This window comes from Condylostylus longicornis, unplaced genomic scaffold (assembly GCF_029603195.1).
Source record: "Condylostylus longicornis isolate FDR11 unplaced genomic scaffold, ASM2960319v2 ptg000013l, whole genome shotgun sequence".
Lineage (NCBI taxonomy): Eukaryota > Metazoa > Arthropoda > Insecta > Diptera > Dolichopodidae > Condylostylus > Condylostylus longicornis.
Window position 1 is genome coordinate 2859219 of NW_026577982.1, and position 14601 is coordinate 2873819.

The window sequence follows — 14601 nt, forward strand, 5'->3', positions numbered from 1 at the left end:
AACATTTTTTATTTTCTTTTTTTATATATATATAAATTTATTTTAATATAACATAGTTACTCTTAATTTTATATAATAAAAATTTTCTGCCTTGCAGTTTCATTCACAATTTCAATAGCTCACAGATCGGTTCCAAAAATTATTATTAATATTAAATAATTATAACAATATAATAATAATAATTAATTTTTATACAAAAATTAAATGAATGGTTTATTTTGAAAGTGATGCCCATTTTCAACTTAAAAACTCTTTTATTTCCAAAGCAATAGTAATTTCGGTAGTTCTAATTGAAATTTATCTTATAGCAAAGGAAACTAAATTATTCTATAAAGTAAATAATATGTTAACCGAATCTTTCCTCACTTTAAGCCCAAAAATAGCAATGTTTAATTTTTAATTGAAATGGACTTGAACCACTTTTAAAATGAACAATCCAAATAAATTATAGTTAATTATAATAATTTCCAAATTTCTAAAATATTCTTTTATTTTTAACTACCTTTTGAATTGCACTTAACAATACCAATTTAAAATTAGATTAAAAATTGAAAATTAAACTAAATTTAAAATAAAAATGGGCAATATTTTCCAAGTTAAAGCAATAACATTTAAAATTAATCAATTTTTAAATAAATTATGAGAAATATTTAAAATTTTTAAATTAAAATTATTTGAAATTATACAAATTAAGAAAAAAACATTTTACATAATCCTTCCTATTAAATTACATTAATACAATTATAGTATATGACTAGACAGTAACTCTTTGGTTTAATTTTCAGTTTAAAGAGGTTTTTCTTTTGTTTCACATAAAAATATAAAATAAATTAAAAACACACGCACTATTTCGCCAAAAGCATATATATATATAGAGCCATTACAAATCTTTTTTTTAAAAATCCAAGTACAAATTTTCGTTTACGACATTTATTTTTTAATTTCTCAGAATTCATAATATGTATAATTATACAATTATATATTATGTTACATCGATTAAAATTTTCATAATAATTAATATAAAATTATTTACGACAAATAACTATTTAATTTATCATTAATTTATGAATTTTGTTTAATGAATTTTTGAAATTGTAATAAACTCTGAGAAATTGCATATTAAGCACATTACGAAAAACAAATATCGTATTTAAGAATTTACATATTTTGTGTAAATATACATACATATATATTTTCTTTTAAGATTTAATTAAAAATATTATTTTTTTTTTTTAAATAGAAAATTTATATATCTAGATTTACATTTCAATTTTGAATAAAAAAATAAAGAATATAAATATATTATAATTACATGTTATCCCTGAAGTTTATGAAATTTAATTTGATTTTTTTTTTATTATTACATAATATGTGCATTTTTTTTGGTTGTAAATTTCGTTTTCTTAGACCATAATAAATATGAATTTTTTTTTTTTATAAATTGTTTCTTTTTTTTTTTTTATTTTTTTTTTACTTATTTTCTCATAGGTTAAAAATGTTTCTAAAATATTTTCTTTTGATAATCTGGGAATGCTTCTCGTGGTGGTACTAAACTTAGCATCATTAAATGTCTTTCAAATGCTCGCGTTCGTCTAAACATTGAATCGGTACCATGCAAACGATCAAGGACACCCAATACTCCGAAACAATTATTAAATCTTTAAAATAAGAAAATTAAAGAAAGATTAAAAAAATTTTCAAATAAAATTAAAATTTTTACTTTAAATGATGGAAATCATGTGCTTCAGGACTCGGGAAAAATGGTAAGTGATAACCGGAATGTGCGTTTAATGTTGATAAAATAGCCAAAGCAAACCATAACCATGCAGTTGCAATATGACTTCCCAATACAAATGTTCCCAAAAATGGTGGTAATAAATTACTAAATATATGTTCAATAGGATGACAATATATTGCTGTAACGGCTATTGGTGCTGTCCATTCATGATGTTGTTTATGAATCAATTTATATATATGTTTACTATGTAATAAACGATGAGAATAATAAAATCCGATTTCCTCCATTAAAATACAAACTGCTAATTCAAAACAGACCCAATGAAAAGTTGGTAGTTCACGTATTGGTGCAAATCCACGAAATACCATTAATTTATATGTAACAATACCTAAAGGAATTCCCACAAAAAATTGATTAAAAACGACTTGAGCAACAACCTAAAATGGAATTTTATTTTTAATTGGTTGGTCTTTATATTTCAATTTTAATTTAATTTACATACCTTCATTAATCGTTTATTATCTACTGGTTCATTTGTACCAGGCTGAATTTTATATCTTCTCAAATATGTAGGCTTATTTGTTACATCCATAAAAGTGTATAAAAATCCGAAAAACCAGTACACTATAAATGTAAATATGTTTGTTCCAACTACCCAAAGTAAATATTGATCTTCTCCTGTAATATTAAAAAAATCATAAAAATATATTGTACCGAAAATTATGTTATAATTTTTGTCCCTGTAAAATATTACAGATTTTAATAAAAAAAAATATTGCATAAATTTAGGAAACTTCATGTTGTTACAAAAGAAAATGAATATGCAAATCCTTCTAATACGATATTTTGAAAATAACGGATTGGTATTTTAAATTCAAAATATTACCAGCAATATCAATAAATTTATCCCATTGCGCCTGCCAAAAATCTCCTGAGGCGCCCCAAAATCTTTGAAGGTACCTAAAATTCTCATATAAGTTTATATTCCTGCAAAAATAATAAACATATCGGAATTACCATGTTAAAGTGTTTCGAAATGTCACAAATCCAACCATAAAAGTAAATAAAACAAAAATAAATGTAAGAAATGAAGACAACCATCTCGGACGTTGTGCATCATGACTTTTTAAATCATCATCATTTAAATTCATTTTATCATCATCATTTGTCAAATTTCCATTATGATTTTGAGATTTTCCATCCATCTTTTAATGTAATCCTTGTACGGCCCCCACAAAAGGTTAATATACTACGAGCAAAAAATTTTTAACACAAATGTAACAAAGGAAGCCAAAGGTTATTCAAATCTGAAATCAATTTTTGTTTATTTTTTGCGTATTTTATTTTATACAATTTTAATCCACTTAAAAATGGATTTTCCTTTAATAGCATTAAAAGCAGCAGAAAAATTTAGATAGGTGCTCAACTTTGCCTTTTTCGAGAATTTAATTTTATTACGATGGTAACAAAAGAAAAAAGAAAAAAATTTGAAATATCGATAACTTTTTTTTTACGTTTTATCTACACCACCATGTAAAGGAATTTTTCTCTACAACCTTTAATCATCACTTTAAAAAAAATTATTGTTCCCGTTAAAAACTTTTTATGATTATTTTAATTATTTTCATTAAACTTTAAATTTTACTTTTAGAATATTATCTAGAATAATCGAGTTTCTTCCAAAACATAAAAAAAATTCTTTTGTTATTATTTTTGTTAAAAATATTTTTATTTTGCACTTTTTTAACACCTTTTGTTTATAAAATGTCAAAATGTTAACAGCTGACCCATAAAATTATTTTTGTGTTGATTTCATTCACAATAGTAAAGTATTTTTATAGAGAATTGTAATAAATTTGAATGTGTAAACAAAAGTAAACTTTGTAAAACCAATAAAATTATACAAGCAAATAATTCGTAAAGAAGAAAACGGTTCAATTATAAAATCATAATGTCAATAAGATTTATATTATTATATTCTTTGTTTTAGTTTTTATTAAGTCAACGAGATAAAGTTTAAAAAATAACCCAGTTTTCTTCTTTTGAAAAACTAATAATACTGCATTCTAAGTAAAAAAAAATTATAAAAACAAATGTCACGTAAAAAAAAATTACACTTTCATAGAACTAAAATCAAAGGATGAATGCCAGATTAAAATTAGTTTAAATTTATTAAAAAAAAAAACCTTGAAACCAAAAAACAACCCAATTATGTATTTGCATTATTGTCAAAGCATACGAGTATAACATGTAAAAAAAATTTTTTTTTAAACATGTAAAAGTTAAAATTTAATGCTGTCTCGTGAAAGGATCTAGTATTGTAAGTTAATATTAATATAAGTATTACGGGGAATTTATTTTGTCAATTCGATAAATATCAAATGCTATAACAAAAATCAAAAAAAAAAAACCATGTATTTTAGACTAAAAATACTGTAATTTTCAATTTTATATAATTAAATGTAGAAACAAATTTAATATTCTTCAATTTAAAATTGTTCCCTTTATAAAAAAAAGTCTGAAAACTGAAATTTAAAAATCAAACAAGTATAAAATAATTAGCGGCAACACTTAATTTAATATGTCAAATTCATTATTGACAATAAATTGTAAATGCAACGACGCATTTCCATTTCCAGCTGACATTTGTCAATTTTCATTTTTATCCAATTTGTTAGAAAAAGACATTCTAATTTTTTCAACCAGTAAGAGATAGCTAGACTAGCATATTTTTTGTACGTACCCTAAAAAAGAGGATAAAGAAAGAAAACTAAGGCAGCAAAAGCTGAAAAGTACTCATCAAAAGAAGGAAATTTTTTTTTTATTTTTTCCCTTCAGAAATGGACTAACAAAAAAAAAAAAAATATTTTTGCGTGGTATAAAATTCATTTAGTTTTATTTTTTTTAAATAATTCAATCTGTTATACCTTGTTAAAATTTGCAGTTTTAAGAAAATCAAAAACTTGAAACATTTTATTTTTAGTTTTAAAATAAAAGTGAGTGGTAAAATAAATTTTTATATAAAATTTATGAAAAGAAAAAAAATAAAAATTAAATGAAAGGAAGTATGTATGTATGTATATACACATGTAGGTACCTATATATGTACATACCTGCCTATCTATACCCTACATTTATATGAAATTGAAATAAAAAAAAAAAAATTTAATGTGATGCTTCCGTAATTTATAAAAGAAATGAAAAAATTTTAATAAAAATAAAAATGTTATATAAAGTATAACAGAAAGAGAAATTTTAATTTTCAGTGCATTCTTAGTTTTAGTTTAAAATAAGCAATAAAATTAATTTTTTTTTTTTAAATTAAAAGAAAAATTTTATTTTTCCAATAATTTGGCGAATGAGAAAGGAAAAAAATTTGCACCTATTCAAAAATAATTGAATGTGAAGACACAAAAAAAAAAAACTTGATTTGCGTTTTATTTTTGTTTCAAAAGAGAAAAAAAAGAAAAATTACAAAATAAAAGTAAAAATAAAAATTTTTTTTTTTCTAAGGGGTAAATAAAAAAAAAGGGAATGTAGGTTGTCGTTGGTAAGGTACGAAAAACATTGAGGTAATTTATTTTTTTTTTTCTTTTTCGAGCTACACATCCATACATACTTATATATACAAATGAAATTTATTATATTTTGCAAGAATTTAATATATGTACATAGATAGATAGCTGGTTAAAGATGAGGTGACTGATATATAGAATATAAAATATATATGTACAAAAATTGTGATATATATATAACAATAACAACAACAATGTATATATACCTAAGTATAATACATAATTTTATTATAGAATTAAAAATTAATATTGATTTTTGCTTCTTTCATCCTATTTGCTCCAAAAAGATTTCTTTGGAAAAAAAAAAAAATTTTTTGTGGGTTTGCAATAAATTTTTCTTTTGCTAAATAAATACATACATTTACTCACCTATATATACCCAAGATACGTAGATTTTATTTTTTGAACTAAATGAGGCTGTAAAAATACAAAACATTAAAATATTGTGAAAGATAAAAATTTTAATGTCCTATCCAGCATCATTATGTATGTGCATAAAAAAAAAAAAATCTTAATAAAATTTCTAAATAAACTTTATCAAGAAATTTTGGCAAAATATTTATGTGAGGAAATCCTTTAGTAGTTATCTACATACTTACCTACCTACCTACTTAAATAATGCATCCCTATAGCTATTCATCTTTTGATTAAATAGCATTTATAACCACTGGAATTTGACCCGCAAGATACTGCTTACTTTAAAAGAAAATTATTTTCAGTATTAGCTAGCCTATAGTTAGGTACTTAAAATTTTCAAATAATCGAGATTTAAATAAAATTTTTAAATTAGTTTAAATGTATGTATTTAGAATTCTAAATTATCTTAATCATGTAATTTGCGCTCACCGATGTCTCCTTTTTATGCTGATATTTAAAATTATTTTCATTCCATAGTTCGGGGCTCATTGATTTAGTTTCATGTGGTATCAGTATCTTGACTTATGCACTAAAATTCCATTTACTTACTGATTTAAGGGTATATATGTTTAAATTGTATGATTACTTACACCCATATGCCTATTACTTATAAGTTCATAAACTTCATTAACATTGTAACTACATTTTAGTTAGTAGGTACCTACTTACTTGCATTTGATTCAAAAAATCATATTAAAATAACAAATACCCGCACATACTCGTATGTGTATTTATAACGTGCCATGAATCTATCAATTGATTTTGTTTTGAGAAACAACACAAAAAAAAAACCGAGAAAACAAAAAAAATGAATTCCTAATTTGTTTTGACCCATATTTAGCACTTTAATAATTAAAGTACCAATGTAAAATGCCTTAAAAGAAAGAAACAAGTTTTCAGTCGTCGTATTAACATTTTAAACTAGCTATTTTGAAACAAAACTATAAAAAAAAAAAAATTAATAAATTTTGTAAACTCTTTCAGGTTTTTAACTGATCGGATAGGATAGTGTTGTCATACGGTTGTGAATTACTTTTATAAATGAATGATTGTTTGGAAACATTTCGAATTTCTCGATTATCATTTTCAAATATTCTCAATTTTCAAAATATTGAGATCTTGAAATCATTGAGACAAATATTAAGATGAGTAATACAATCATTTCGAAATTAATCAATGACTTCACCTTAAATATGAATTTTCGAGTCGAATATTAAACTCAAACACCTAAAATATAAGATATGGAGATGAATTCAAATTCTTGTTTTATGTACTTGCTTAGCTAATTATTTCATATATATTCCGTAAAGTAAAGTATATTTTAAAATGCAAAAACAAAATCCAAGTATTCCGTAAATTGAAACGATTTTTACCGATGGTATGATGTTTAAGCTAGGTTCAAATTTCAGCTTCTGTAGAGCATTTCCATCCTTTATTCATAATTACATCTTGCACTTGTAAGTTAAGATTATTTAAGTATTATTAAGTAGCTACCGCATTTAGTATTATCACCTGATTTCCATCATTTACACGTGGCAACTCTTCACAGATAGGTAATTTGTATTATGATTATTTTCGATTTTGGTTTTTTTTATTATTGTTTTTTTTTTATCATTTTATTTACACTGTAGACTTAAATAGACACTGTAGCAGATTAGAGTTGCCACATTATGTTGTCATACCATCTACATACTTATGTATCTGCAAAAAAAAGCTGTATTTTTTTGTTTCTATTTATTTATTCATTGTTTTTATAATGATTACAGTAGAAGTTAAACTAAAAGAATCGATTTTCGAATATGAAAAACTTACGTATTTTTCATAATTTCATTTGAGATAGTAGTTAAAACAATTGCAGGAGTGTTATTTATTTTAGTTTGTTACTTCAACTATGAGGATCAAATAAATTAATTATAATAAAATAAATTAATTATAACAGATATGCGAAACATATAGAAACAATTTTTGCCTGAAATTTCAATGGCAGGCAAATATAATAAGAGGCAAAGTTTTTTCATTCTGTAAGTAAAGAATTTAGTGATTTTAATTGCTTTAAAATTGCTGTAATTTTAGTACTTAATAGCTTTTTAGCTTATTAGTTCTTATTACTTTAATATTCTAATCAAAATTTGTTCCAAACCAGTTCAGTATACTTAGTTAGCGTATTGATTCTTCTTCGTCCTATTTCTTGATTAAATTCAACATGAATACTTATATTCATTAACATTACTTATATTCAACAGAATATTATATTCATTGTTAGAACGGATGATAGATAGTACATTCAACATTTTACATTTTTTCGAAAAATTGTCTTATTGGTTCGATAGATGTCTTATTTGGCTCAAAAATGTACTCAGTTTTTTTAAAGCCAATATTTTCGAAATTTACATTCGGTCATTGGAGACATCATTTTTACACGTGCACAACATAGTCAATTTTATCTAGCACAACATAAGTGTTTAACCTCGTTTAACCGTAATTGAGAATAGGCTGTGAATATAATTATGGGGTTTGCTTTTTTCTTCGAATAAAATTTGATCTCATTTACCGGTCATACATACTGAATGTAAAATACAGTTAATCCAACTTGTACAAAAATTAAAATTAAAACGAAACCTGCTTTTCCTATTTGGAAATTTTTCAGTGGGATGGCCATGTAAACTAAGCATCCAACCATTTTTAATTATACACTTACTGATTGTTCATTATACCGAATCCTAACTGTATTTTTTCTCTTTTTTTTTCGTATGCATATATTTTTCGGTTAATGTTAATTTGTTCAGCTGGCTGATTACCAGTTGCCTACGTTATTTTATCATTTAAACATTTTGTTTTTTATTTATAAATTTTTTTTTTAGCTTAACGAATGTTTGTTGGTAAAAAAAATTCCCGATCGATTGCATAAAAATTTTTTTTTTATTTTTTTTTTTTTAAATATACTTAAATAATATAAAAGTAATCGCGTGTAAAATATAAAAGACGAAAAATGAATATAAAAAAAATATTTTTTTTTTAATTTTTCGCAATATTTTAAATAAAAAAATATGAAAAATTTACAAATTTTTCAAATTATTGGAAAAAAATCAACCAAAGCAGTACAATAAATTTTAATTAAATTGAAAAGTATGTAAATTAAAATGGAATTAAAATTGAAAACAAAATAAAATTTTTTTACATAATAATTATTGTTGAAATAAAAAATAAAAATAAAAAGAAAGAAAAACGGAAGGAAATTGAAAAGAAGATTTCCTTGAAATTTAAATATAAAAAGTGAAAAAATATAAAAAAATATTTATAAAATTAAATATAAAATACAAAAAAAAAATAAAAATATTAAAAATATCAAATGCTTATTAAATGTTCAAATATAGAAAAATAAAAACAGTTTTTCTATTTATAGTTAAAAAACTTTATTTATTTTTTTTATTTATTTTTTTCTTATTTAAAATGTTGAATTCCTTTATTATTTAAGCTAATAAATTATTGAAACATACATAGGTATACATATATTCATGTATGTTTTTATGTATACATATATGCAAATAACAGTAACTCATTTCAAAAGTGAGGAAAATCAAATTTTTTCTGTAATTTTCAAAATTAAAAGTGTAAAAAAATATTTAGATTTTAATAACCAAAATATTGATAATCAGTTACAACAACAAAATAGACCAATTGGGTAATAAAATAATAAAGCAAAAAGAGAGAGAGAGAGAAGAAATGTGGAGCTGGCTCCAGTAGAGAAACAAAATATTATTAAATTGCGAGAAAATTTTCGAAATTTTCGATTATGGTATCCATACAAAACGGTAATCAATTCGAAGGTTAGAATTACAAATTATCTTTAAGAAATTATGCCATCTCTTGTTATTGATTTTAAAAATCCGTACTACTTAAAGAAATTGGACATTTTTGAAGATAGTATAACTAAATTTTATTACAATTTATCTCAATTTTTATTATCAATTTCATTTTAAAATGCCATTTTTAAATAGGTGTCATTTGTATTGCCGAATCGTGGGAAATTTCTCATTTTGTGGGAATTTTAAAGCCTTGAAGGGAAAAAGGGAAAAAGACTAAAAATCGTGGAAATTCCCCTGAAATTATATTTTCTCAAATTTACTTATTTTAATTTGTTTTTTTAAATTAGTGACACCTGATCAACAATTAAAAGTTCTACTATTTATTTTGAAGCTCTTAAACGAAATATAACATTACATATTATATGTATTGTAATTTGAAAGTAGGTACCATTTTAAGTAAACATTATTAATTAGTTTGTGCAATTGAATAAATTCAATATTTTTGTTAAATAAATAATGTATGTAAGTAAAAAATTTCTTAAAGGGAAATTATATGAGAAGATATAGGCCTTGGAAAGGGAAAAAATGGGAATTTTTGAACTAAATGTAGTAAATTGAGTGAGTATGTGTCACTGTTGGTAAGAGTCACTGATGTGATATTTAATATTTGAGAATTTAAAGTGAAATGAAACTATATTCATTAGTTACTTCATTGTATTAAAGAGTACCGTTTTTCGTATGTAATTGTAGAACAAATTTAAGTTAGAAAAACTTTCAATTTACATTATTTGTTTTCCCATTTTATTTTATCGTCTATTTTTTAACAAATATTTTCATTTTTCTAAAATCTGAAATAAATACTTAATAGAATAAAAATGTGAATTAAAATATAATTATATCTACGTATGTTAATAGATTTATAACAACATGGTCACATACTTACGGTGTTTGTTCGATAATTAGTATATGCGTATCATATACTCGTACTTGTGTACTTACAAAAGAAATTCGAGTAAAAATGATAGTTATTTTATAATAGATGATTTCTGGTAACGCAGCTCCGACATAAAAAATAAATAAAAATATGGAAAGTTTTATAGCACCTAGGTATAATGATTTTTATAATTGTTATACAAATATTGTTATTTTTTTAGTTCAATACGCAATAATAAACAAATCTGTTGCCGAAAGTTTTCTTTTGTTAATATACGTACATACGCACTTAGTTAGTGAGTATTAGTGTTAGCCATATATTAAGTTGATTAAAAAATCACCACTGTGTTAGAATATTATAAAATTTTACAATTTTAATAAGTAAATACCCTGATTTTATAATTACAAAAATATATTAGTAAAAAACAAATTCAGCTTATAAGTTGTATTTGCTGAATTGTACAGCTATTAAAATTATTACGAAATTTTCAAGTCACATATTCCAAAAACACGTTTTAATGCATTTTATATGATTTCGATCTTTTGCTGTATAATTGTGTAAGTATAAATAAGTAATCACCTATTTTCACTTTATATGTATTGTACTTGAAACATTTTTAGATTAATTGACAATCAATGTGACAATAAAACACAATTCCTTGTTTTTTTATTTTTGTTTCTATTTATTTACTTATTTTTACTTACTTGTTTTGTTTTTTACAATACTATAAATATTTAAATATATATGTACTTATGTGCATATTCCAATTGTGTATTCAAATGTTTTATTGATTAAAAGTTATTGTAACATTTTCTAGTGAAATGAAAATGCGCATTTTAGAAGTGAATAGTACTAAAATTGATTAAATACTCAAACGAGTACTTTATTATTCAATGATTACTTAAGTTTAGTTATATTATTTATTCTTTTGTAATTGTTTAGTTTATTATGAAAAATATAGGTACTTGCCTCTTTAATTTTCTTATAATTTTCTTCTTTAAATTTAAAATTTTTATTTTAAATTTTAAATAATAAATTTTTAAATTCTGTATAATGTAAAAAAGGGAGAGTAATCAAAATAAGAAATCGTGTTGTTTTAATAAGTACCAGTATGAAAAATCAAAATAAAAAATAAACAATTAGTGTGCTTATTTAATTTAGCGTGAAAAAATATTGTAAATATTTTTTTTTTAAATTTTGAAAATTGCTTTTGTAGTACTTTACTTGTAAAAATTTTAATGAAAATGATTCTGTTTCATTGTCTTGTCATTCATTGAAATAATTTAATGTTTTTTGATGTTTCATACAAATTTGTATGGGGAATAAAATGATACATATAAACATGTACATGTATTCTCTTTTGTACGAAAATAAAAAATTTAATGAAAAAATTCAAAAAAAAACATTTTAAACACATTTTTCATTCAAGTTTTTTAGTTACCAATTTACTCTTAAATCTACCATAGAAAATAAATGTTTAGATAATGTTTATTATTCATGCATTGTAATCTTACATGCTTACAAAGCTCAAAAATTACTTTCCCCATTTTTTTAAATTTCATTAGACGGTAGCCAATTAAAAATAGTGATATTCTCTTCATCTGCAATTATTGTATTATAAAGTGTTATATAAATTTGAAAAAACCCTTATACATTTCACTTATATACTTTCAGTAAAACCAAATGATAGTGTTATTTAATTAATTTAAGCTTTAATTGCTGAATTGTATTAAAACACATTCGACACATCAAAATTACCGTAATATTTTTTTACTATACAGTTAAGATTATTCTGTAGTTTTAATTGCTGAATTGTGTAGTTATACGATTCAACTTATTAGTTTTAATTTCTAATTGTTTAATAATGTTTTGAAATGAAATCACTTTAATTAAAACGTCAGAAATTCTTACTTTAGAAAAGATACTATAAATTTATAAATTTCAAAATTAAATTTATTTCAAAAATTATTCATCATCTCTAGATGCTAATAAAAAAATATAACATTCTATGAGAATTATTAATATAATATTGAATAATTTTCAAAAAAAAAAATGACAGCTGCAACTGTCAAATATGATATGAAATTCTAGAAAATTGCCAGAGGTTTATGTATTTGAAAAAATATTTTTTAAACAATTAAATATTATATTTACAATGTTATACCGTTATACTGTCAAAAAATCTAAAAATGTATACATATATCCAAAATCTATAATTGATATACAAGTATAATGATTTTAATTATACATACATATACATACATACTTATTGATCGTGAATTTTTAATATTCTGAATATTTTATGTTTTTGATGACATCATTTTGAAAAAAAAAAAAAAACTAAGAAATAATTTTAGTATAATTGGAATTTTTAAAAATAGATAATCAAACATTAAATTGTAACTTGTTTTACTTACGTAATCAAATTAAATCAAATATGCAAATTTAAATAGAGTTAAGTTTACAAAAAAAACGACAACAAAAATTTAGAAATTTTCCCTCACATTCTATACTTATATGGTATAGCTATTCGCAGTACACTTGGATTAAAATTACTTAAACATTCATATGTACTACTAGCTATATAAAAATTACATAAGTATATACAAAATATAATATGTACATATGTATATATAAATTTAATACAATGTTTGTTTAAAGCAAAATAATAACAATATTAAATAATATTATGTATTGTTTAAGGAAATAGTAAAAAAAAAAAAATTAGGTCAAATGAATTTAAGTAACTAAATGCTTAACAATATGCAAATCTAGTGTTTTTTTCTATTTTTTATTTTATAAAACTATCATTCGTATAACAGAGATTATATATGTACGTATATATATATCATGTACATATATGTATGAGTATATTATAAGCACTTATGTGTAATATGAAGATTAAATTGTAAAAAATAAATTTATTCATTCTATGTATGGGCATGTGTACCTTGTTATATAAGTAAATCTGATTTTTGAGAATATTTCTGTTTCAACCCACCAAGGACTAAAAAATGAAATGAAAAACTTGAATGAAATTCATAAATAATTGTAATTATTTTTGTAATCAAAGAATAGAAACAAAAATTTATTAATTTTATTTAAAAGAAAAAAAAACCTACTCTTTTTGATTTTAATTTGTGATTTAAATTTTAAATTTAAAAAATTTCAAAAGCTTTTCTTTGATTTATTTCACTATAACCAATTCCACTATAATCACTTGCGGTTTTTGTTATTTTGAGAAATGCGACGCGAACTAAATTTTTGTGTACACACTTATCAAATATAAAGTACTTGATTCTTTTCATTTTTAAAAGATATGAGAATGATTTTTTAGATTCCAATTAAAGTAATTGAATACTTTTATTAAAATATTCACTACAAATATTTTTAGTAACAAAAAAATTTTTTACAGTTCCATCGTTTACTTAAGTATAATTATTTAGAATAAGTATTTAATTTTCTTGCAATTTCTGAAATTAGAAAAAAATTCGAATACACTTTTAATGAATTATGTATGTAAGGTTCATGAAATGCCTATATTTAAAAACTTGGTGTTTTTAAAATTTTTAACTCATTGAATAACTTAAATTACACTATATATCTACTTAAGTATAGACACTAAAATAGTTTTCTTTACATAAAACATATAATTCAAAAAAATTTGTATGAATAAATCGTGTATTGAAGAAATTTATGATTTTCTGGAATATACAAAAGCTCATCACAAACTTATCAAATGTCATAATTGCACTCATGCCAAATTTCAATCATGCCAAATTTGCGTTACTTGTACTTAGAAAATGTCATATAATTTGAAATGCCGTCAAATATACCATTATTGGAGAACGCTGAATTTTAATTTTATCTCAAGTTTTTAAATTTAATTTTATAAAATTTAAAATAATTTGTTAAATCGAAATAATAATTATTATTATTAGTACTTATTTGCCACAGTAAATACTGAGGTAGTCTGTGTATATATCAATACGTGTACAACTACAAGTTGTATTCCCAGTTCTTTACCCAAAATTTTAATCTTATTAATAAGTAAGATGAGAGTGAAAAATTTATACTTAAATTTTAATAACCAAAAAAGAATTTAATTTTTTCTTTATTTTTACAAAATTT

At 22.3% G+C, this 14601-nt stretch overlaps 2 protein-coding genes across 2 annotated transcripts in view; one reads left to right on the forward strand and one right to left on the reverse strand.

The window, feature by feature from the left end:
* Positions 1 to 1448: 1448 nt before the first annotated feature.
* Positions 1449 to 3454, reverse strand: LOC129605438 (fatty acid hydroxylase domain-containing protein 2). Its single transcript, XM_055515213.1, has 5 exons — positions 2756 to 3454; positions 2625 to 2698; positions 2241 to 2416; positions 1721 to 2175; positions 1449 to 1658 (listed from the first exon to the last, which is right to left on the reverse strand). Exons 1-5 carry the CDS (start codon positions 2941 to 2943, stop codon positions 1502 to 1504), a joined length of 1050 nt encoding a protein of 349 aa, XP_055371188.1. The 5' UTR covers positions 2944 to 3454; the 3' UTR covers positions 1449 to 1501.
* Positions 3455 to 4510: 1056 nt separating this feature from the next.
* Positions 4511 to 14601, forward strand: part of LOC129605640 (E3 ubiquitin-protein ligase UBR1) — a 45808-nt gene continuing 35717 nt past the window's right edge. Inside the window, exon 1 of the mRNA XM_055515529.1 lies at positions 4511 to 4734. The gene's annotated coding sequence lies outside the window, so the exon portion shown is untranslated. The remainder of the gene's footprint in view (positions 4735 to 14601) is intronic.